The sequence below is a fragment of the Choloepus didactylus genome, chromosome 27 (assembly GCF_015220235.1).
Source record: "Choloepus didactylus isolate mChoDid1 chromosome 27, mChoDid1.pri, whole genome shotgun sequence".
NCBI lineage: Eukaryota > Metazoa > Chordata > Mammalia > Pilosa > Megalonychidae > Choloepus > Choloepus didactylus.
The window spans coordinates 10,756,912-10,779,147 of NC_051333.1; the positions used below are offsets into that span (position 1 = coordinate 10,756,912).

The window sequence follows — 22,236 nt, forward strand, 5'->3', positions numbered from 1 at the left end:
GGGATACTTCAGCAAAAGTGGAATGGAACTCAACAGGTAGACAGAGGTTTCCAGAAAGAAGAGCAACAGTCTGAAGAAAGGCAGCATAAAAACATCCTGGGAGGACAGCCTACAGCAGTCCAGAGGCCAGACGATGTGTCCACAACTGACTTTATTAAACAGAATAGGAGCAACACACTGGATGATTTTGGTGACACAGCGAGTGAAGCATTTATGGGGCATATCTGGCAGTTTGAGAACCACTGCTCTCTGGAAAACTAAAACCTTCATACAGTAAAAATCAGCATCTAAATATGAGAAAACTAAAATGTGGCGTGATGTAAAGGAGCAACTAATGAATGTTTAGAGCCACCATTTAATGATAAGGTTCAAATGGCACTAGGTTGCTGAAGTAAAAGCACATTTTGGATATGGATCCACAGTAGTTAAGTATTTACATAATCTTAATATTATACATACTCTGTATTTTCATTTTCAGTCCCAGCCTATGGACAAAACACTAAAGTCTTAAAACCTCAGAAAGAAACTTGATAACGTAAAAGTAATAGTACAGCAGACAGAGTGTGGGAGATGAAGGAGGAGGAAGAGAGCAGGGACAGGGTAGGGCAGGTGTCAGAAAGTTGAGGCAACTGGCATATTATTCAGAATCACAAAGGACACCAATAAACAGTAAAAAATAAATAAAACACATGCAAACATTGGGAAGTGGGGAGGAAGGAGATAAAGTACGTGATCATTGGAAAATCAAGTCACAAATATTTTTCAAAAGCCATTTTAATACATCAAGAAATAGAGGTCTAAACTTATTATTTGGCATCATAGGGTTAAAGTAAAAGAAAGAAATACAGAAAAGGTCAAAAGTGGTTAACCTTTGGGGAGTAGGACTAAAACTGGAGGCGGGCAGGCAGACACCTGCTTTTCAGTTTACCCCCCTTCTATGTAGTCTAGATAATTTCCTCTCTAGGCAAATATCATTCTTTTAACTATATGGAAAAAAAAAAGTAATTACTTGAGAAGATCAACTTGGCTACTGTGGAGGATGATTAGAGAGTGCAAAATATAGTGTTCTCAGAATTTCACTCCTGATGGGCTAGATGGGGAACTGTCCCCCAGTCAGCCCATGTGCGCAAGGACGGATATAAATTATTGCAGGGAGTGAGTCGGAGTTCAGAATCAACACTACTCCTATTTGAGTTGTAATGATACAAAAGCTGAGAATCCTTGTACGCATGCGTAAGGGGTTAGGTGGGGAAGTTTTCCTTGGAGCAGCTACTTCCCAGGTACCTGCAAAGTTGTCACCTCCACCTCAGGGGAGGAAGGCGGGCGCCTGGCTGCCAGGGGTGGGTTGTGGGAGGGACAAAGGCGGTGAGCTTTGCACCTTGCGTGGGCTTTGCGCTGTAGGGGCTCCTGGGGACACCCCTGTACCCCAGGGGCGTGGCCTCCAGTCTGAGGACCGCCCCTCCAGGGCAGGGTCTCTCCCCTGGCTGCTCGCTAGAATCCTCGGGGCCACCACACCGCGGGGGGCTTTTGTTTAAAGGGCTTAGCTCCGACGGAGACCGCGAGGCGCCGGGTGGGGCTCGCGGGGGGCTCCCGAGCTTGGCCTGACCCCTCTCTCCCCCCGCAGTGTACCACTGGGTGGAGATGCGGACCAAGATGCGCATCATGGGCTTCCGGGGCACGGCCATCAAGCCGCTGAACGAGGAGGCGGCCGCCGAGCTGGGCGCGGAGCTGCTGGGCGAGGCCACCATCTTCGCCTTGGCCGGCGGCTGCCTGGTGCTCGAGTACTCGCGCCACCAGGCCAACCAGCGGCTCAAGGACGGGGAGCAGCGCGCCGCCTGGGACGCGCTGCGGGACGAGGTGGGCCACCTGGCGCTGGCGCTCGAGGCGCTGCAGGCGCGGGTGCAGGCGGCGCCTTCGCAGGGCGCCCTGGAGGAGCTGCGGGCGCAGCTGCAGGAGGTCCGCGCCCAGCTCGGTGCCCGGGACCCGCCGCCTGCGCCCCAAGCAGGGCCCGCGGAATAGAAGGCTGCAGGGTCCTGGTCCTAGAAGTGACTGTTGCCCGGAATGCGACGTCTCTCTGCAGTGCCCCAGCCTGGACCGGCTCAGGTGACACCACCACTCGGCGTTGGTTCACCTCCCTACCAACCTGCCCAGCGGGACCTTTCACTAAGAGGCAGCCCCCCCCCCCCCATCTCGCTGGCGGAACGTTCCCACAGTGACCCCCCACCTACCCCCCTACTAGCCTGTGGGTTCAGCCCGCTGGAGTGGGAAGGCTGTGGCTTCCGATGGACCCCACTTCAAGGTGGGCCAGCAGGACAGTCTCCTTTTGCCTAAATGAAATTGGATCCTGCACACGGACTTACTCAACCTCTTTCTATCACTCACATCCATTCACCCGGGAGCACCCCCCCCCCCTTCTATTACTCCGGAACACCTTTTTGTCCGTGGAACCCACTGTAATGCAAATGAGGAAACTTCCCAGGGACTTTCCTACGCGGCACCTGCCCTCTACCTCCCTTTTGGATGCGGGGGTGGGGAGTGGGTCTTGGGCTGCGTGAGCGCCAAGGAGCCACCCTGAGGCTCCTGCCTTTAGTGGCCCTTTAAATGGGACCTCCCACAGGGATCCTCCCCTCTTAGGTGGATTAATCCTTTGGTCTCTGGGAGGAAGCACTAGGATCACTGCTCCAGGTCTCCCCGCGCAATTCCCAATCCCCTCGTTCCCTGGCCTTTTCCAGTAGAATTTACTTCGGGGTGGAAAAATTGATCCTGACTAGGGTTAATCCATCCTTCCCATCTGAGCTCCCAAAGTCCCTAGACCTAGTTCTGCCAGGTCCTTTTCCACCTGTCCTCCATGGTGGTCTCCTAAGAACCCACCTGCCCCTTACTACCTGGCTCAGACTGTCATTTCCCCATCTTCCATCAAAATCCATTCCTCGATACTCTGGGATCCATCCTTCCTGCCTTGGATGACTCCTCCCTCCCACAGCCCACCCTTCCCCTGCCTCCCTGCAACCCCATTTGCCAGTGGGACTACTTGGCCCCGAGCCCCGGGGTCCCCACCCCCCACTCCACCCCACCCCGCCAACCTACCCAGCTGCTGAAGGGGGTGGGCGTCTGGGCCCTGTGACTTCTGAATTCTACTTTTAAAGAATGTAAGTGTTTTATAATTAAAGGAGTGGTGAGGAGAAGAAGTCATCTTTAAGAATGTGTTTGAGAACCATGATGTGGGAGCGGGGCTGGGAGGGGTGCCGCAGAGAGGGGGCAGTCACCCCATAAGTCTTCTCCCAGGTGGGGCAGCAAAGGGACTTGGTGCAGTGGTTGAGGTAGGGGGAGGAAGGCCAAGACGGGCTCAGGCTATCCTGGAGCAGGTACAGGGTAGCAAGGAAGAAGGTGAGGGGAAGGCAGCTTACTGGGGGGTCTCATGGAGAGAATAGAAGCAGCACCCCCATCCTTATCAGAGCAGCCCTTCAAACCACACCAGAGATCTTAGCATTTATAAAAACTGGCAGATTTATTCCGCAGGGGCCCATTTTCAAGAAGCTAAAGGTGAAGGTGGGAGAAGAGAGGTTTCCTCCCCTTTTCCTTTCTCCCCCATCTTAATTTTCCCCAGGGGGTAAAAATGGCCTGGACCCCAAAACCTACCCAAATAAAAAAACCCAAAAAAAACTGAGGTTCCAAAAAAGTTACAGCATCTTAATTCCTCATATAAAAGGGGAAGGAACCAGAGGAAAAGGCAGATGGGGTCCCTGGGGTAGGGAGAGGAGCCCCTAGCGGGGTGGGACATTCTCCCCCCTTAAGTAGCTGTCCCAAATGGGGCAAGCCTGGGGCTATAGCATTTAAAAACTCCCCACACCCCATTTTATCAAAAAACAAAGAGAAAAAAAATTTCCCTTCCCCCTTCCAAAAAACCCAAATATATATATATATTTATTTTCTTAAAAAAACAAAAACTCAAAGGCATTAAGCTTTAAAGTGAATCTAGAACCAGGGAATGTGAAATTCCCTCTTTCCTTCCCCCAGACTGTGGGGCTAATTGGTACATCCCCAGCAGAGGCACCAGCCCCAAGGGGATGGCAGAGGGGAAGGACCAAAGGGAGCAAAGGGTGGGGACCTCCCCAGCCAATCAGCAGCCGATACAGGTATGGGCGTGGTGCCAGGGAAGCCGCCCCGCCTTGGAATTTTCCAAGTGAGTTGGGGAGTGGGGAAGACGCATTCCTGTGTAGTCTTCAGCCTATTCCAAGTCAAGTTGAGGCAGGGAAAGCAGGGTGACAGGCAGGGTGTGCAGAAAGGAGAAGCAGGATCTTCTGGGTCCCTGGGGTCAGGGAGAACCCCGTTTCCTCAGCTCCTGGACAAAGGCTGGAAGGAAACAAGAAGCATTAAGTCAGGAGCAGAGCCTCTTCCCCCTTCCCTTCCAAAACAGAGCTCTTTCCAAGGGGTATGTTGCCTCCAAAATAAGTGTTAAAACAAAAAACCAAACACCTCACCTTCAATTATTTCCTCTTTCACTTTCTGCAGTTCCTTCCTCACCTCTTCCAGAAGCTCCTGGAAATAAGGAGGTGTAGTCAATCAGGAGGGGTGCGTGGAATTACAGAAATGAACTCCCCCCTTTCTCACTGACTGAAAGGCTACAGGGAGGAGGGTCAAGACCCACCCCACCCATGACATTGCTGACAAGGTCACAGAGTGACTGGAGAATTCTAGGGGAAAATTCTGGATCCTTGGAGCCAGAAGGAACGTACTGGAGAATATCCAGTACCAGGGTTGGCAAATATGTTCCAGTCTCCTGCCAACTCCCTGGTGGATGTCTGGGGCAGTATGCTGTAAAGGATTCTGGGAACTCACTGATAACTGGTGCAGTGATGGATTAGTAAGGTCTGCCACAGGCACTAGAAAACGAAGTTGTAACTTCTGTCATCCTTGACCTTTACAGTCTCTTCATTTCTCAGACCAGAAAACTGAGGTTCCCAAGGACATTTCTAGAGTCACACGGCACGTCAGTGGCAGGGTCTGGACCCAGATCTTTTATCTTTGTATGGCCCCTTTTAAACCTCCGGCCTCATCCCCAGCCCCCTCCCCAAGCTACCTGTTTCACCCTCTCCAGGTCTGACTCGTCACTGGAGCTTGGTGCAGAGGGCTGGGCCTCGGAAGTGGTCACTGAGGAAGACGACTTCATCCTGGGAGAGACAGTGTGGTTTGGGACAGGAATGAGGCTAGAGAGAGGACCTGCCTTCCCTGCTTCCCACTCCAGAGGTCATGTTTTGTTCCTCCCTATAAACCAGACAAGTCCAATTTGCCTGCCCACCTTGGCAAGGTTGTGCTGTTCTTCTCCCAGGGTCTTCGCACCGGTTCTGAGGGCCAGGTAACAATCAGAGCAAGGTCAAGGAATGCCCCCACCTTCATTCTTTCTGAAACCCCCAGCCTCCCTCATCAGTCCCCACTCAAAAGAACCATCTCCGGTGAGAGAGATATGAGAACAGGGCCTCCTGGGATTTGTAGTTCCTGTGGCCAGGCTGGGCTCTTACCACTCTGGGCCGGGACTCTGGCCTCTGGCTCCTCCTGCTGGTGGGAAATAAAATGTCATGAGCCAGCCCCCGTCCCACTTCTAATTCTTCCTCCAGGTTCAAAGCCAGCCCATCCCTATCAGAAGCCCCTACCCAATAACCCTCCCCTATGGCACAGCCCAAGGTGTGTGGGACAGGAAGAGCCCCTAACTCACATTGGCAGATTCATCCTTGGGGGGTTTCTCTCCAACCAGTGTGGCTTTCCTTCTGTAGGAGGACAAGGAAAAACAGATTCTGTTCTCCCTCAGCCATTCAACAGCCCCCCTTCCCAAAGTTCTAGAAATGCTGATTTCTAGTGTTACTCGCATTTGTGAAGGCTGAGGAGACCCTAGTTTTAGAGTCAAAGAGAGTAAATGCTATTCTAGAATGGAGGGTGTCTCCGATTCTCACATCTGCAAACCACCCAATCTAAGGCGTGTTTGTGGGGGCTCTATTTTACAATGCTGAGATTCTGAAAGTCCGAGTTTCCAGAATTCTGGGGCAGGAACTCTTAACGTTCTAGAATTCTGGGTTTTAGAACATTCTAGAGGCTAATTCGTTGGTTGCAAACCTGAGACATCGCAAGCGACTGTAACCCCCTGCATTATATTCCAAACTTGGCTCTCAAAGGGAGAACTTTCACCAAAAGAAACAAACAAAACAGGAAGCTGGCTCCTCTCCTGACCTGGCCCTACTGAATGAGAATTTTCAGGGGTGGGTTTCATCTCCAGGTGATTCTGCGGCAGAGCTGGTTTAGGAACTGCTGATCGTTGGGGTTTTCTGTGGAGCTTTTCCCAGGGGACCGTGGGGTCTGGGCTGGGTACTCGGGCTCACCTCCGGGCCAGCATGGCATTCATCTCCTCCATGAGCCCCCCACCTGTGCTCCTCCCACTCTCGGCTTTGGGGGCTGGGGCCCCCCCTGAGGCCTCCTCCTGCAAGAGAAATTAAATAGGGAATAAGGCTTTATGAGACCCCAGCCTCTCCCCATGACTCCTCCTGGGTCCCCAGTCACCCCACATCCTGTTGCTCCTGGCCCCTCACCTTGCTGACTTTCTTGAGTTTGGCTCCAGCAAGGGCTGCGGCCAGACCAGGGGCGCCGGCCCCTCCACCACTGGAGCCCTGTGCAGCAGGGAGAGGGGGTGGAGGGGGTGGGCCTCCCCCAGCTCCATGCCCTGCAGCCGAGACCCCCGAGGCGGGCAGACCAGGGGGTGGCGGGGGACCTGGAGGCGGGGGTGGTATTGGAGGTGGGGGCGGACCCCCAGCTGGAGGAGCAGGTGGGCCTCCTGAAACAACACAGACACACACACACAAAGAGGGGTGCTGAGAGAGAAGCCCCGTCTTTCACTGTCAGGCTGGCTGGCCCCCACCTCTGGGGAGGTCTCCCTGACTCTCACAGCCATTGAACAGTCACCTGCATTGGAGACCCGGCGCTCGCGCTCCACGTGCTCCTGCTGGCCCAGCTGCTGCCTGGGGATATGGGGAAGAGGGGATAGTGATCACTCAGGGCCCCATGGATAGCCAGGGAGCCTTCCCACCTGCTCTCAGAGGCTCCAGCCAGCCCAGGATCAGCAAAGCTGGCTCCTAATTCCCACCTAGGCCTTCCTTCCCCAGAGGCCCAGGAAGGGGTTCTGAGGGGAATGGGGTGGGGGCAGGGACATGAAGAGACCAAGATGCTAGCATGCTAGTCATCACACTTTTGAGAACACCTAAATCACAAAATGCCAAGATCCTTTAAACAGTAAGATTCTGGACTCTGGGAATCTGGGAGTGCAGGAGGTCAGGCACCTCTGAGCCTCAGGGGTGTCTGGATCACCAGAAGCCAGGAGTTTCTGGAATGCCAAGAGGTGGGGGTTTCTGAAATATGTGAATCTCTAGTCCTCTGGGCATTGAAACATTCCGGAACCTGGAAGCTGGAGAGTGCTGAACTCTAGGAGCCAGGGGTTTCAACATTCTAGAACTCTGGGAATGACAGGGTTCTCCGCCCAGGCACGGCCCCACCTTTTCTGCTGCTCCAGCTCCTCCGGGGAGGGGCCGTTCTGGACCGACCAGGCGGGAGGCGCTGCGGGGGGAGGCGGCCCACCTCCTGGAAGGTGAGAGTGGAAAGCAAGGGCGATGAGTCAGCACTGATCTCTGCTCCACCTCTTGGCACTTTCCCTGCGCTCCCCTGGCCTCCCAGGAATCCTGCCCAGAGGGGCTCACTTCCTTCTTCCCCCAGGCCCGGGACACTGCGGGCTAAGGTGCAGGCACCTGGGTGCCCAAAGGGGCTGAGGGCCAGCATCAGCTCCCCTTGACCAAGCTGCGATGAGGTGGGGGTTGTCATGACGACGGAGTGGTGGGGACAGCAAAGGCCCAGAGGCAGACACTTGCCCAATGTCTCACAGCCAGGAACTTGCCAGAACAAGACATGGTTTCGGGCCAACTCCAGTGTCCAGGCTTTTAACTTCTATTACAGTTGCTTGCAGACCCCCAGCCTGAGGGCTCCGGAGAGAACTAGAAGTCTCTTCCCCACCCACCCTCAGGCTCTCTGGCCTTCTCTGTCCATTAGTTATTTCCCTGTGGCCCCAGACAAGCAGGCCCCGTGAGGCGGACACCCTTGCCATTTGGTGACCTTGCAGTTCTAGAGAAAAGATGCCAGACCCTAGATGCATAGCAGAACCACTGAAAGCCTCGCCCTGCAGATGATCCCCCATGGGCCAGCAGCCTCTGCATCACTGGGGAGTTTTGTCAGAGATGCCAAGTCTTGGGCCCCACCCCAGCCCCACTGAACCAGACTCTGCATTTTAACCAGATCCCTGCGCATTAAAGTTTAAGAAACACCAGCTGGAGAGATTTAAAAATATATGCATCGATCCCTGAAAACTAATTGATGAGGATGATGCTGTTGGCACAGCAACATCTGAGGGCTGAGAAGGGGCCCCGGAGAGCCCCGGGCGCTGGAATGTTCTCTTGATCTGGGAGGCACCACTCAGCGGGGTGCACGTGGAGAAGTTCATCGGGCTGTAGCCTTAGGAATCATGTCCCTTATACTTGGGGGCACCCAGGGCCCACAGATCCTTACAACTCTCCATGGGAACGGTGGATTAGCCCCATTCCAAGCGAGAAACGGAGGCCCAGAGAGGTGAAACGGCAGCCCCAGGCCCCACGGCAGGCCCCCTCTGCCCGCCCCCTGCCCACGGCTGTTTCTAACCTTCCAGTGCCTCTAAGGCACTGGCCATGCCTGAGGCAAACTGGGCCGCATCCTCCTTGCTCCCGAAGTTGAGACCCCAGACTTGGCGGGCGTCACGCCACTGATGGAAGTTGGGGGTGGCCTGGTTATACTTGACGCCCCGGACGATGGCGCAGTTGATGACCACCTGGCAGGAGGGGAAGGGACAGTGAGGGGGGTGGCGGGGGTGGGGGTGGGGTGTCCGCCGGGGTGGGGACAGGAAGGAGGAGTCACCTGCTGGTCTGGCTGCATCTTTCGGCCGACAACACGGAAGGAATTGGCCGTGGGGTTGTGGTAGATCTGGACGCGGCTGAAGGCCTGGGGGCCCGTGCCGGCAGGCAGCCATCGCTTGTTGCTGTCATCGTAAAGCATCACCGTGGCCCGGCTGGAGCAGATGACCGTCTCGCTGTTGGGAAGAGGGTGGGGAGAGGGGCCGCTTAGCCAAGGGGCCACTCCCCGTCTCCCTCTGGGCCTCCCTGGTGTGGGAGGGAGAGCAGGCGGGATGGGCCAGGGGAACTCACACAGCCACTGGCAGACCCAGAGACAGACAGAGACTGGGAGAGGAAAACAGGAGGGACAGAGAGACAGAGACACACAAAACAGGTTGGACAGACAGATGGTGAGGAAGAGACAGACAGAGAGAGAGAGGTGAGAGACGGTCAGAAGAGAGAGATTGAAAGACAGACGGACGGGGGAGAGATGGGAGAAAACAGGATGGACAGAGAAAGCGTGTTGGCAAGGGGGGTGGATAATGGGGCAGGAGCCCTGGGCAGCACTTGGGACCTCAGTTTCCCTGTCGCTGCAGGGGTGCTCGGCCCCTCCTTGCGCCCCCTCTTCATTCATCAGAGGAGGAAGCCGAGGCTGATGGGGGTCCTGCTGCAGGCAGGGAAGATCCCTGACCCCAGATTTTTCCACTTGGTCTCCCCCAGAGGAAGTTGGACTCCTACTGCCCCCCCTGCCACCCACAGGGCCCCCCGGGGCACTAACAGCCATTCAGCAGACACTCCCCATGCTGGGGATGACAAGGCAATGACCAACATGGCCCTGGCCCTGCCCTCTCAGGGCTCACAGTCCAGTGTGGGGGACAGAGCTGTCAGACAGGGACATCCCAGGGCTAAGACTGGGGAGTCTGGGGGAGCCTGGGGACCCCAAAGGTGGCGGCTGTCCCAGCCTGGGAGTCAGGGAGGGCTCCCTGGACAAGGCAGTGTCTGACCCGGCCTCACAGGGAGGGGTGAGTAAACTGCCAGTGGTTCAGAGTTCAGGATCTGATGTCCACTAGATCTGAGTTCAAACCTCTACGGAGCCACCTCTTCCCTGTGACTCAGGCAGGTGACCATCCCATCTGGAACGCATCCTCCTTGCCTGCACACCAGGGAGGCGACAGTCCCGCTCCCAGGGACGGGGTGGGGGTGTCACTCCTGGCACCTACGGAGTGCTCCCTAACGGTTGGCCCCCCTGGGCAGGCACCCGCATCCCTGGGACCCCCCACCAGTCCCCGCAGGGAGGTTCAATCCTCCCCTCCCCCAATGAGGAAATTCACTGGGGAAGTGACTTGCTCAAAGTCACACACAGACCAAGGGGAAGCTCTGCTCCCCATCCTGCCCCCACCGGGCTTTTTTCCTGAAAAGAGGAAGTTGGTGGTTAGAGGTTTCTGGGGAGAGAAATTATATACCCAGTAATGGCTTTGTCTGGGGGGCGGTGGGCTGGGTGCCGTGGCTGTGAAAGGCCTCCCACCCCACTCTCAGGGCAGGGAAGACCCTCAGTAGAAGCAGGTCATTTGGTCAGGTGGCTGAGCCCAGCATTCCAAGTTTATGTCATTGTGGCAGCTTCTACTTTCTCAGGTGCTTCAAGCTCCTAAACCCTTTACCCAGTTATTCTCACTGCAGCCCTGTGAGGTGCGCACTATTATTTCATCCCCATTTTGCAGGTGAGGACTGCAAACTGGAGCCCAGAGAGGTGGAGCGACTTGCCCAAGGTCACACAGCTAGTGAGTGCAGAAGGAGGATTTGAACCCAGGCCACTGTGTTTTCAGGTCCAGTCTATAAACCACTAGGAACTGCAGGAGTCCTACCCACCCATCCACCCACCAGGTGCTGCCTCCAGACAAGCACAGCCTCAGGGGGCCATTCCTGCAATGCCCCTGGCAGGGCTAAGGGCTCACCCACACCTGCCACCCACGCCCAGGGCAGACTCTGGCCAGACGCCCAGGGCTGCTGTCGCTGCCCCACCCTGACTGCACTTTGCTCTCCCAGGCGGCCCTGCCCTGCTGAGTCTCTGGTCTGGCCAGAGAGCTGGGTGCCTGCCGCGGGACCCTGGGGCTGCTCCTGTCCTCTCCAGGTTACTGTGTCCCCGTCAGCTCAGAGGGATCCTGTTAAAACACAAATCCCATCGCATCCCTCCTCTTCTCAGAAGTGCCCATGATGGGCTCCTGGCTCCCGCAGAGTCAAACTACTGCCTGTGTGATCTGTCCCCCCAATACCACCCCCATATCTCTTTGACCCCCCCACCCCCACCCCGCTTGCTCAAGTCGAGCCCCACCGGCGTCTGCGCTGCTCTAACATGCCAGATGCACTCCTGCCCCGGGACCTGTGGATTGCTCTTCCTCCAGCCTGGATTCTCCCCACTCCTTCGGGTTTCTGTTTAGTGCCTCCTCCGAGAAGCCCTCGGTCACCACCCTGTCTAGAATGGCTCTGCCCCTCTCACCCTCTGCTGTACATTTCTTCATAGCCGCCATCCTTCTTTGAGGCAGTGTTTTCTGCTTATTTATCTCTCTCCCTCACCAGAACATCTTACATGTTTGTCCGTTTTGTGCACTGCTGTGCCCCAGAACCTAGAATGGTGTGTAGCACCTAGTGGGTGCTCAGGAGTGGTTAAATAAACGTCTGTAAAAAAAGGAAGAGCTCTTAACAGTGGGTTGGCGGCTGCCATTTTTCGGTTCGCCTGGGCCCCAGACACTGTTCTAGACACGGGGCACTGATTTCCCACGGAACCTCACCACCACCTGAGAAGCTCAACTCTGAGGCTGTTCCCTTTTGACAGATGAGATAATGAGGGCACAGAGAAGTGAAGACACTTCCCCCAGACCACACAGCAAGTAAGCATGTTGTGGGGGTGGGGGCTCGGATTTGAACGCAGGTCTGCCCAAGTTCTTAACCTCATTTATAGCTGAGGAAATAGCCAAGTTAAAATTTTTAAAAGGCAAGGTACAAAGTGGTGTGCATCAGAGGTTTAAAAAAAAGGAAGGTGGGAAGATATAAATACCCTTCCGCACAGAGTGGTGATATATGCAGAAGCTGCCGGGCAGGAGAATGGAAGACAGTGGCTTCCTTCCCAGGAGGGACCTGGGGCACTAGGGTGGGGAGGAAATGGGCATTTTGCACCCTTTACCCTTTTGAACTGCTTGATTGTTATGCTTTTCTCTGTTATACCTTGGGCTGGTATTACCTGTATAAAAGTAAGTCATTACTTTAGTTGAAAATGCTAAAACTGTATAAACTGGGAAGAAGTCAAAATAGAAAATTGAAAATAGAAGTCAAAATAGAAGTGGGGGAGTCAGACTGAAGCAGGGTCCACCTGGTTCCAGTGGTCTCTGGGGATCTCAGACCCCTCGACTCACTCCCTGCGCCTCAGTTTCCCGCCCCAGAAACTATATCTCACTGGGTTTGTTGCAAGGATTAACAGGGATAATGAACAAAAAAACCCGAAACACACAACCTGGAACACAGCATACTCTCTGTGCATGAGAACCGGGAGTTGGAACAGGAGGGAGAAAGCTTCCTATCATTGGAGGGAATCAAGCACAGTGACTCAGGTTTACTCAAACTTTCCAAACTAGAGTTTTGCTCTTTCCTTCACCACTCCCCCCACCAAGACTTACTACATAGTCTCCTTATGCCATAAAACTTGTGACATCCCCTGCTCTCCCTCCCCAATACATACAACCTTCCCAAACCACAAATCTTCCTGGAGTTGAAGCAGTCTGGGGCTGGGAACCAGATCGGGAGTCCCAGGCCTGCCTGTGGGGCTTCTGTGTCCTCATTCTAGTCCCTCCTCTCCCATGGGCCTCAGTTTCCCACAAGTGAAAGGAAGGTAAAGTTTCCTGCTCAAGTTTCTTTTTACTTATCTGCATTATTTTAAGTGTTCTACAGTGAAAGTGTGTTACTTGTACTTAAAAAAAAAAACAACCATAAAAGGTTTTAATTTCCCCTTTCTTTAATAACATAATAGTTGAGACAGACAGCCCTGGATTCAAACTCGGGCTTGACCCCCTCCAAACTTTCACAAGCAATTTGCTTAGCTTCTCAGTGTCTCAGTTTTCCCATCTATAAACTGGGGAGAGAGGACCAAATAGTATCAAGCTCTTAGGATTTTTGTAAGGATTAAGCTGAATCAGGCACCGAGTGCAGTGTGCCTAGCACAAAGCAGATGTGTGATCAAAGTTTCTTCCTTTCCATTAATAACAATAAGAATAATTACTAATATTGGAAAAGGAAAGAAATGGAGGCAATTTCTTCCTGAGTTCCTTCTGCCCGAGACTCTTAGACCTCTGTCCCCTCTTCCCGGCCCTCCCGGAATCCCAGCTCAGAGTCCCATACACAGCCGACATTGGACAAATATTTGTCAAACTGGGAGAAAAAGAAATTTATCTTGTAATTTTCCATTTTAACATCCACTCTTCCAATTGCCCCCAAGAGTGTCCCCAGGCAAACCAGCTAGAAATCTGAGGAATGGATCCTAGCACCCCTCCCCAGGCCCCCGCCCCCCCCAAATTGCCTAGGATTTGCTGAGTGACCTTGCACCAGGGCTTTCTCTCTGAACCTCAATTTCCCCAGTGGGGAAACTGAATCCCAGGTGCACCTGGAGAAGGGGCACAGCCCAGGAAGGTGGGTGTAGTCCCCCGCAGGGGGGACCCCTCAGCAAGTGGGAGTGACCCCCTTCAACTTCTGCCTAACCCACCCCCCCAGCAGGCGGGGCCCAGGGCCACAGCAGGAGGGGGCCCCTTTGGGAGGGCCAGGGGGGTGGGGGAGGGCAGGCGCCCGGCCCGGCGTTGCTGCTGCTCCCGCTCCTGCCCTTTTACGGTCTCAGCGAGTGAGGCAGCACTAACTAACTCGGACATCCGCCATCCGCCGGCCTCCGTGCCTGGGACCGGAAACGCGGCGGGGGGGCTGGGGGGCGGTGGGAGAGGGGAGTCCCGGGGGAAGAGGGTGAAGGAAGGGAGCCTCGCTTCTGCAAACTGCCCCCCTCAACAGGGCAGCCCTAGAAGGGACGTAGAAGTCACGGGGGAAAGGGTAGGCAGGAAGCCTTGAGGGTGTCTGTGGGTGCCCCCTGGCTCCAAATTTTCCAACCATCCCTTTCCCATCAAAAGAACAAACTGGAGGAGCAGATCTCTAATGGACAGAAAAAGGAAAACCACCCCGATGTCAGAGGGCAGGAGGGTGGGGAGTGTGGGGGAAATGGGAGGATGTGGGCACCCGGGGGATAACCCCCCAGCCGTCCCCAGGGGCCTCCCCCTCAGGCGGGGGGCTTTGGGGCAGGAAGTCCTGGAGAGAGTGGAGGAAGGAAGATAAAGTATTGTCAGGCTCCGGCCCCAAGGGAAAGATGATGGGGGGCCAGGGGAGGAGAGAATGGAGGGCGAGTCCGCTCAGCCAGCCCCAGTTCCTCCCCTGGCTAAGCCTCAAGTGAGCCTAGGAGTTTTTTGGGGGGCCCTGGTAAGACAAAATCTCTGGGTCCCTTGAACCCCCCCCCAAGATTAAATTCCTGGGAAGACAGCTGGAACTATCTGGCAAGCCTGGGTCCCAGGGGGAGAGGGCTATGACCTTGAAGGTTTCTTGCACCCCCTCCTCCAACCCAATAGCTCCCGAGGGCCTGGCAGGAAGAGAGTTGGGGGTGAAGGGGGAGGGGCCGGGGTGGGGAGAGCAGCCGGCCCAAGGCGCTCCTCGCCCGCCCCCCATACCAGCTGTCTCGACAGGTGAGTCAGGAAGACAAAGGCCCCCGTCCCCCAGCTGCCTCGCCCCCTCCCTCCCCAGGGCCGCGCAGGTGGGGGAAGACGGACCGCCCTTCTGGCCCCAGGCCGGGGAGCCGCCCTCCGCACTCGCTCCGTCCTAGGCACGGAAAGATTCCGGGTGGAGAGGGACGGGGAAGGGGGGTCCCAACCCAACCAGATCCTCGAGGCCGCATCCGGGTCCGTCCGTCCGCACCGATCTCCACCGGAGATTCTGAATGTGCCCCCAAATTTAGGGGGTTAAGAAGTACCCCGAAGTTGGGGGGCGCGGTTCCACTTGGGGAGACTTTTTCCACCACTAAGTAAAGAGGAACCCCGGTAACCGGGGTCTGTGTCTCAGTCTCTCTTCCACGACTCAGGTTCCCCGACTCGGCCCCCCACAACCCCTCCCAGACTCCCGAGTTGACGTTTGGGGGACTCTTGAGTCCTGCCTAAATCCTGGCATCCCTGTAGGGACAATCTGCCAACTGGGAGGTCCCCGGAGGAAGTCTAAAATTCGGAGAGCCCCCCAAACTAAGAGCTTCTAGGAGAACCTCACGGACACCACCCCGAGCCTTGGAAGTCATGGGGAGCTGGTTATAACTTGGCGCTCGCCCAAGGGGATTCGGCCCCAAATTCGAGGTTCCCAGTGCCTGGTCCCCAAACTCCAGCCCGGAGAGAGCTGGGGGAGGGGGGACAAAGGCGGGGCGGGGAGCCCGCGCAGGGCGGGGAAGGTCGGAAGCAGTTCGCGGCTCACCTCATGGCTGCTCGGCGGGCGGGCGGCGCGCCCACCGGCTGGGGGCTCACGGGGCGCCCCTGGCTGGAGGTTCAGGGGTTCGGGGCTGGCTCCAGGTTCTGCTCAGTCTCCCCCAGGGTCCCGCCCCATAGAGTCCGGCTTCCTGGGGGGAACGTGGACGGGACTGGGGCGGGTCCTCGGGCGCCTCCTTCCCTTGGGGGTTTGATGGGGGTCCCTGAGGCAGATAGGGGGTGCGGCGTCCCCTCCCCGGCGCGCCCCCTCGGCCGGCAGCGGCTACAGCGTTACTCTTACTACTGTACTTCTCTTCGCTACATTTCGTTCCAAAATTCCACTCCCCGCACCCACAATGCCCCGCGCCTTAAAGGGGACGCGGCAGTCTCGAGGCGGAGAGGGGGTGGAGGGCGCTTAAAAGGGCAACGCAGAACCCGCCACTTCCGCTATTTCCCTCTGTCCCAACGTTATTACACAGGGATGCACTTAGGGGCACTCCAAATTGGGGGGGGGGTGCTTGGTGGAGGGGAAGGGATCCTTTCTTGATCCCTAGTTCTCCCCCAGTATAGGCATTCTTAGGGGGATCTAAATGGGGGCACACTGTCTTCCTTCTCACCCTCCCCACCATCGACTTCTCCATTTCTTTAACTTATGCTCAATTTGGGGGGGAGGGCAGCGGAACCCTCTGGTTAAGCACGGATTTCCTCAAATTTTTGTCCAAAATCCCACCTTGGGACCCTCAACATCTCTGTCTTCTCTGCCAATTTATAAGGGGTTTTCTAAGGGGTGTCCCCCCCTTCCTCGCACAGGAAGGGTATGGGTGAGTAGAGCCCCACCCCTCTCACCGCCCCCTGCCCGCCTCTCCCGCAGGGGGAAGATGAGGAGGAAGTGGGCCTAGGGGGCCGGCCGGTCGCTGACTCACAGCCGCAGGGTCGGGGGTTGGGGGTAGAGTTGAAGGTTGGCAAGGGGGCGGGGGTGGGGTGGGGGCCAAGCTGGCCCTGGGTCGGAACGGGACTCCGGGTTTCTGTATAAATAAAGCCCTTGGCCCCTTCCCCAAGCCCACCCCACCGTGACTCAGTTTCGCCCGCGGATGACGGAGGGATCATCCCAGCAATCGGGAAGGCCCAGAGGCCGAGAGACCCTCCCTGGTGCCGGCTCCCGAGACCTCCCTCTCCCAAGCGCCGGCTTAAGGCTCCAGACGCTGTCCTAGGCTTCCGCAACCGGTCCCCCAGGCCCCGCCCCTAGTGACGTCACCATGTGACCACGCCCCTCCCGGCGAACGCCACCCGGCCTGTGTGAAGTGCGTTAGCGGAGCGGCTGGCGCCTGGGAAATCAAGAGCTCGACCTTTACAAACGGGTAAACTGAGGCTCGGAGGCAGGGAACAAATCTGGATTATGGCCCTCTTTCCTGAGCCCTCAGAACCTCGAAAGCCGAGGTGTGACTGTGAAACCAAAATTCTCAGGGCCCAGCAGAGCAGGCGAGGGAATGAGCCTTCCTAGCCCTTGTCCAAACCTGGTCCTCTGCTTGGGTGCAGTCGGGTCCTCCTTCACCCGAGAGCCCCTCATCCTTTTAGACAAAGCTATTACATTAATTCTTCTCTGAAAGAATTCTTCTCCACCTCTCCCTGGGAGACCTTGGGCCTTGAAGCGCCTAGGTTGTAATTGTGTATCTCTCGGGCTGTGAGTTCTTTCGGGGCAGTTGTAGGCTTGATTGACTTCTGGGCCTCACCCAGCCCAGCAAGTGCCAAGCAGGAGTTAACAAACATTTATCCAACTAAATGAAAACCCCGGTTCTGTGTGACCTTGAACAAGTCCTTTCTCTGGGTTCAACTTTCCCATCTGTGAAATGGGAAGGATGGCACTTCCTGGGTCAGTAAACTTTATCTATAAAGGTCCAAATAGTAGATATTTGAGGCTTTGTGGCCCACAATGGATCTCTTTTACATATTATTATTTTTTCAAACAACCCTGTAGAAATATAAAAAGTATTCTTAGCTCGAGTGCCATACAAAACGGGTAGCAAGACCCCTGCACTAGAGAAATCTTTGCTTAAATACACAAGGAGCATGATCAAGGATCTTTGTGGCAGCTACACTGACAGGGCAAAAATCAGAAATAGCCTAAATGTCCATCAAGAGGAAGACAGATGGCTAAACCATTACACATCAGAATGAGGAGTGCAATGGCATGGAAGAAGTCTCCGACATATTGTCAAGTGGGAAAAACAAGTTGCCAAGTGATACATACAGTCTGAAACTTATCAGAGAAATGTTAAAGGTACCGTATATTTGCTAGAGGTACATATACATATGTTTACAGGCAGAAGGAAAAATTTGGAAAAATCCACTCCCAATTCATGGCTGTGGTTACCCATGGGAATGGGAGTGGGATTGTGGGGTCCCTGGTGGTCAAAAAGATCTGAAGCCTCATCTTGCAAATGCCAACCTTAGCACTGGCTGTTCCCTGCACCTTGGGACACTGTTCCCCGGGCTGTTTGCATGGCCACAGAATGGAGAAAGACTTTCATTCTATGCCATTCTGTACCTTTTGAATTTCAAACCACGTGAATGTATTACCCATTGAAGAAAGAGGTGAATAACAATTTTAAAAAACAAAGTAGCTTCCCTAAACTTTTTATCACACCACTGTGTTTTATTTTCCTCATGACACTCATCAGTCTCTGCAATGACTTTATTTATTGGTACTCTTGTTTGTTGTCTCCCCCTATTAGGGGTCCCCAAGGGGCAGGGATCTCGGTGGATCTGCCTGCTTCATGGCTGTGAGCAAGGCCTGTGTGTCCAATACATATTTGCCAGCTGACTGGGTAAATGCTGTTTGTCTGTTTTCTGCAAGAAAAATGTATTTTGAATTATCTATGTAATTAAAATTTAATAAGAAAAAACACTCTCCTACTTCCCCCTCAAAAACCTTGTGAAAAATGGGAAGGGAAGGGAAGGTTATTGAACTGACTTTTCGGTGAGAGGGAACTAAGAAAGAGGGAAATAAACATTCTGGGGTTCCTCCATCAGCCTGTCTTCCTTCCGCTGGTCCACGTAGCTGGGGCAGGGAGCAGTTTTCTTCCTTAGTTCTGTTGGGGCCCCAGCTGGGTGGAGGTTCCCCAAAGGATGACAGCTGTCAGGCTTCCAAACCCAATGCAGAGTTTGAATGGGTGCTGGTGGGCTTCCCAGCCCTACTCTGCCCTTTCTGTAATGCAAAATGTGGGAGACAGTGAACAGGAACCCTTCCTGCCCTCTCAGCCTCCACTTCCCTATCTTCTAGAAGCAGCACCCTGATTTTCCTTTGATGGACCACCCTTCCCCATCTCTCAATCCATCAGGCTTGGGTGGAGAAGACCCCAACCTCCAGTGCCAAGGTGGGCACGTGAGTCCAGACTAGCCAATCAGAGACACAGCAACTAGTCAGGCATGTGACCCAGTTTGGCCAATGAGAACCAGCTCTGGGAGGATTGCTGGGGCTTCTGGGAAACTGGCCTACTTCCTCCACTGGGGGACAGAAAGCTGGCGGAATGTGCTGCAGCTCTCTAGTACCTCAGAGAACAGAGAGCTAAGAGATGGGTCTCTGATGACATCATCTGAGGAACAGATCCAGCTTTACCTTCAGTCCCTGAACTCTCCAGTTACATGACCCAGTAAATTCCCTGTTTTGCTTTCCCAGGTCAAATTGGGTTTCTGTCACTCACAATTCAAACAATCCTGACCAGTACCTCCTTCAGCTGCTAAAAAGCTATCAACAATCCCCCCTCATCCAAAGGATAATAAGCAGATTCCCTGACCCCCCCTCCCCCAGCCATGCAAAGCCCTCCAGGATGTGATTCCAGCTCTCCCTCTCCAGCTTCCACCCTGATGCCCCTCCCCTGTGCTTTAGTTATGCTTCTCCACCAGCCATCTCTCCTCAGGTCATGGAACACTTGACCTTCCCTCCTCAGGATGTTGTCCTGACAGTTTCTGCAGGGCACCAAGGTTGAGGTCCTCATTAACATTCCAGAATTTTCTGTCTTATTCCTGGATGGAGGGGGTTGTGCTTGAGACCATGGGGCTTTACAGAGCATTTGCAAGGGGTACGTTTTTTGGAAGGGAAGCCCAGTTCCTTCGCTTCTGCATCTCCTTGTCATGTGTAGCAAAGTGTTCTGGGCCAGGACTAGGAATTTACTAGTAGAGTAGGCATGTTTCTTTTCCTCTCTGTCCTCAATTTCCCCATCTCTGAAGGGGCGAGGGGGGCTAAGAGAAACATTCAAAAACACAGACAGGGGCCTTACCTCCCAGCACTCTTCTGAGACCTGACAATGGTGACCATATGCTTCAGCGATGATGGTGGCCCTGGGGAGCAGAGGGAGGCCCTCAGGAGAGGACCCCTCCTAGCATCCCTCCCTCATCCTTCCTCAACCCACCTCCACTCACTTGCAGTCCAGCCCTCCTCCCGGTGGTAATCCTGGGATGTCCTCCGAGGCCAGAGTCCTGAAAATCGTGTTCAGGCTGGGGGTCTCCTGGGCAGAGGTGCACAGCTCTGAGAAGGAGGCGAGGGTCATAGGGGAACCCCTGCTTGTCGACCGTCCCTCCCATTGGGCTCCCGGCTCCAGCTCACCGGCGACCCTCTGTCCCAGGGCTGTGTCCAGCTCTAGCTCCCTCCGGATCGCCTCCTCACAAGGCCCAGGCACCCCCGGAAAGCAGACCAGGATGCAGGTCATGTTGTCCAGGCTGCCCTGGCGAGGGTGGAGAATAAAAGAGAGCCCGGCGGACAGGGTTGAAGGCTCCGGGCTGGGGCTCCAAGTTCTTGGAAGCCCCCCTTTCCAACAATCCTGGTGTTCTAGATCCTGTCCCGGAATCCCTTATCCCCATTTTACTGAAGTCCCGCCCATCTGCGGGTCTCTTTCCACCAAAACCTCGCAGCACCTTCTCAACGTCCTAGCCCCACCCTATTCCAGAGGGCCAGGCCCTTCCCCTGGAGCCCCACCCACTTTGCAGTCCAACTGCTCTTCATCAGGCACTGATCATTCCTTAGGCCCCGCCCCTACAACCTAGCCCCTCCCCCTTCCAAAAGACGCTTACTCTTAAATCCCTCTTACTAACCAATCTAAGCACTACTACTCTCCCATCCAATCGCAAGGCATCCCTCACCCAGTCTCCGTAACTTCGCCCTGCCCCTTTCCAGCAGGCCACGCCCCCTTGTGAAGCTCCACTCGCTGTCAAAGTCCCTCCTCCCTGCGCCAAGCCCCAGTTATCCCAAACCCCGCCCCCTCCACACTCCACCCCCAGGACCTTGCACAGACACGTGTCCAACAGCTGCGCGCAGAGAAGCTCGGGGGCCAGACCCAAACGGAGGCGCGAGGCCACCAGTCTTGCCAGGGCGCTCCCAGACATAGCGTCCCACACGCCATCGGAGGCCAAAAGCATGAACTCGTCCTCGACCTGGCGGGCCAGGGCGGCCACCTCCGGCTCCGCGGACACGAGCTGCAGTTCGGGAGGCCTCCCTGGAACCTCCTTGTAGGCAAAGTCGCCCAGCGCCCGCGACACGGCAAGAGAGCCTTCCAGGCGCCAGCGGCGGATGGTGCCTCCCGCGTCGTGGATGCGCTCGCGCTCCCGGGGCCGCATGGGCCGGTGGTCCTCCGTGCTGAAGGCCATGGCGCCGGCGCGGCTCAGCACCGCGCGGGAGTCACCGCAGTGCGCCAGGTACAGGAAGCGCGGGGAGACGAGCAGCGCTAGGGCGGTGGAGCCGCCGGGCTCGCCGCGAGGCCAGAGCGCGCGCAGGCGCGCGTCGGCGCTCAGGAAGGCGCGGCGCAGGGCCCCGAGCACATCCTCTGGCTCCCGGGGCGCCGGGCCCAGCGCCTCCAGCACGTGGCCCGGCAGGTGGCGCGCGCCAAAGCGGGCGGCTCGCGCCCCGCTGTGGCCGTCCAGGACAGCGAAGAAGGCCCAGCCAGGAGGCAGCCCCGGCAACGCTAGCCAAGCGCAGTGCGCGTCCTCCATGCGCGCGCGCCAGCCCTGCACAGAGCTCACCCCGAAGCTCAGGCCCCACGCGGCCGCCGCACCCCGGTGTAGCCGCTGGGCGCAGCGCGGCGCGTCCAGGAGAGACTGAGGCCCGCCAGGGTGCCCGCGCTCCGCCTCCTCCTCTTCCTTGGGAGCTGGCCAGAGGAGACGCTCCAGCAGGCGGGAGACGGCCGCCATCCTTCCCCCCTGGGATCGTCCTCTACACCTGTCCCCACCTCACTCCCCATTAATCCGCTCTGCTGTAAGATTTTAAACCACCTAAATCCCCTTCCTCTGCCCCTGACCTGCACTTCAAGTCGAGTCGCTTGCAGGGACTCCTCTCTTCTGCATCTTCAAAGCGGGTTTTGGGATCTGGGTCAGGGAAAACCATAATAATAAAAAACGATGTGCCACACGCTATTTTACATCATTGTCTCCAATTTAGAGAGGAAGAAAAAAAAAGGAGTCATAGAGAAATATCAACCCATAGCTAGTAATTGGTGTTACCGGGAATCGAACTCTAGAATTTGTGTTCTTAACCACAGCATTCTTGGCTTCTGATCCCCGGTCCTGTTCTATCCAAACTCCGCCCACCTTAGTGATCCCGCCACCAGCTTCGAAAGTCCTTGATTTTTTTGGTTTGATCCCTCCCCTCTGGGCTTCTGTTGCTTCTCTCCAGTCTAGTCCGTCCATTCAAGCCCACCGCCATAGACCCTTCTAATTTTGCGATGCCAGCCCCCCTCTAGCTCCGCCTCTTAACTCCAGGCCCGGCTCCCATACTCTGG

The 22,236-nt window shown here is 55.7% G+C and overlaps 3 protein-coding genes across 6 annotated transcripts in view; 1 reads left to right on the forward strand and 2 right to left on the reverse strand.

The window, feature by feature from the left end:
• The window catches only part of OPA3 (outer mitochondrial membrane lipid metabolism regulator OPA3), a 75,739-nt gene extending 72,566 nt beyond the window's left edge, over positions 1–3,173 (forward strand). The window contains exon 2 of one of the 2 annotated variants that reach the window (XM_037819195.1): positions 1,625–3,173. In XM_037819195.1, coding sequence (XP_037675123.1) covers positions 1,625–2,019 — 395 coding nt within the window. In that variant the 3' untranslated portion in view covers positions 2,020–3,173. The remainder of the gene's footprint in view (positions 1–1,624) is intronic. The other variant, XM_037819194.1, reaches the window with a different exon arrangement.
• A 310-nt stretch (positions 3,174–3,483) lies between these two features.
• On the reverse strand, positions 3,484–15,808 carry LOC119521129 (vasodilator stimulated phosphoprotein). 2 transcript variants are annotated; one of them, XM_037819193.1, is made up of 13 exons: positions 15,480–15,808; positions 8,977–9,148; positions 8,725–8,890; positions 7,536–7,620; positions 6,949–7,004; positions 6,579–6,820; positions 6,372–6,469; positions 5,714–5,765; positions 5,520–5,553; positions 5,300–5,345; positions 5,081–5,171; positions 4,482–4,539; positions 3,484–4,353 (listed from the first exon to the last, which is right to left on the reverse strand). In XM_037819193.1, the coding sequence occupies exons 1-13, from the start codon at positions 15,482–15,484 to the stop codon at positions 4,316–4,318; spliced, it is 1,143 nt and encodes a 380-aa protein (XP_037675121.1). In that variant the 5' UTR covers positions 15,485–15,808; the 3' UTR covers positions 3,484–4,315. The 2 variants fall into 2 exon arrangements, with proteins under 2 accessions (XP_037675121.1, XP_037675120.1); XM_037819192.1 differs by having other exon boundaries at positions 5,520–5,556; positions 15,480–15,807.
• Positions 15,809–18,101: 2,293 nt separating this feature from the next.
• Positions 18,102–21,664, reverse strand: PPM1N (protein phosphatase, Mg2+/Mn2+ dependent 1N (putative)). Of its 2 annotated transcripts, none has more exons than XM_037819652.1 (5): positions 20,747–21,664; positions 20,073–20,190; positions 19,889–19,994; positions 19,747–19,807; positions 18,102–18,316 (listed from the first exon to the last, which is right to left on the reverse strand). In XM_037819652.1, exons 1-5 carry the CDS (start codon positions 21,647–21,649, stop codon positions 18,242–18,244), a joined length of 1,263 nt encoding a protein of 420 aa, XP_037675580.1. In that variant the 5' UTR covers positions 21,650–21,664; the 3' UTR covers positions 18,102–18,241. The 2 variants fall into 2 exon arrangements, with proteins under 2 accessions (XP_037675580.1, XP_037675581.1); XM_037819653.1 differs by having other exon boundaries at positions 18,102–18,674.
• Between the last annotated feature and the right edge of the window lie 572 nt (positions 21,665–22,236).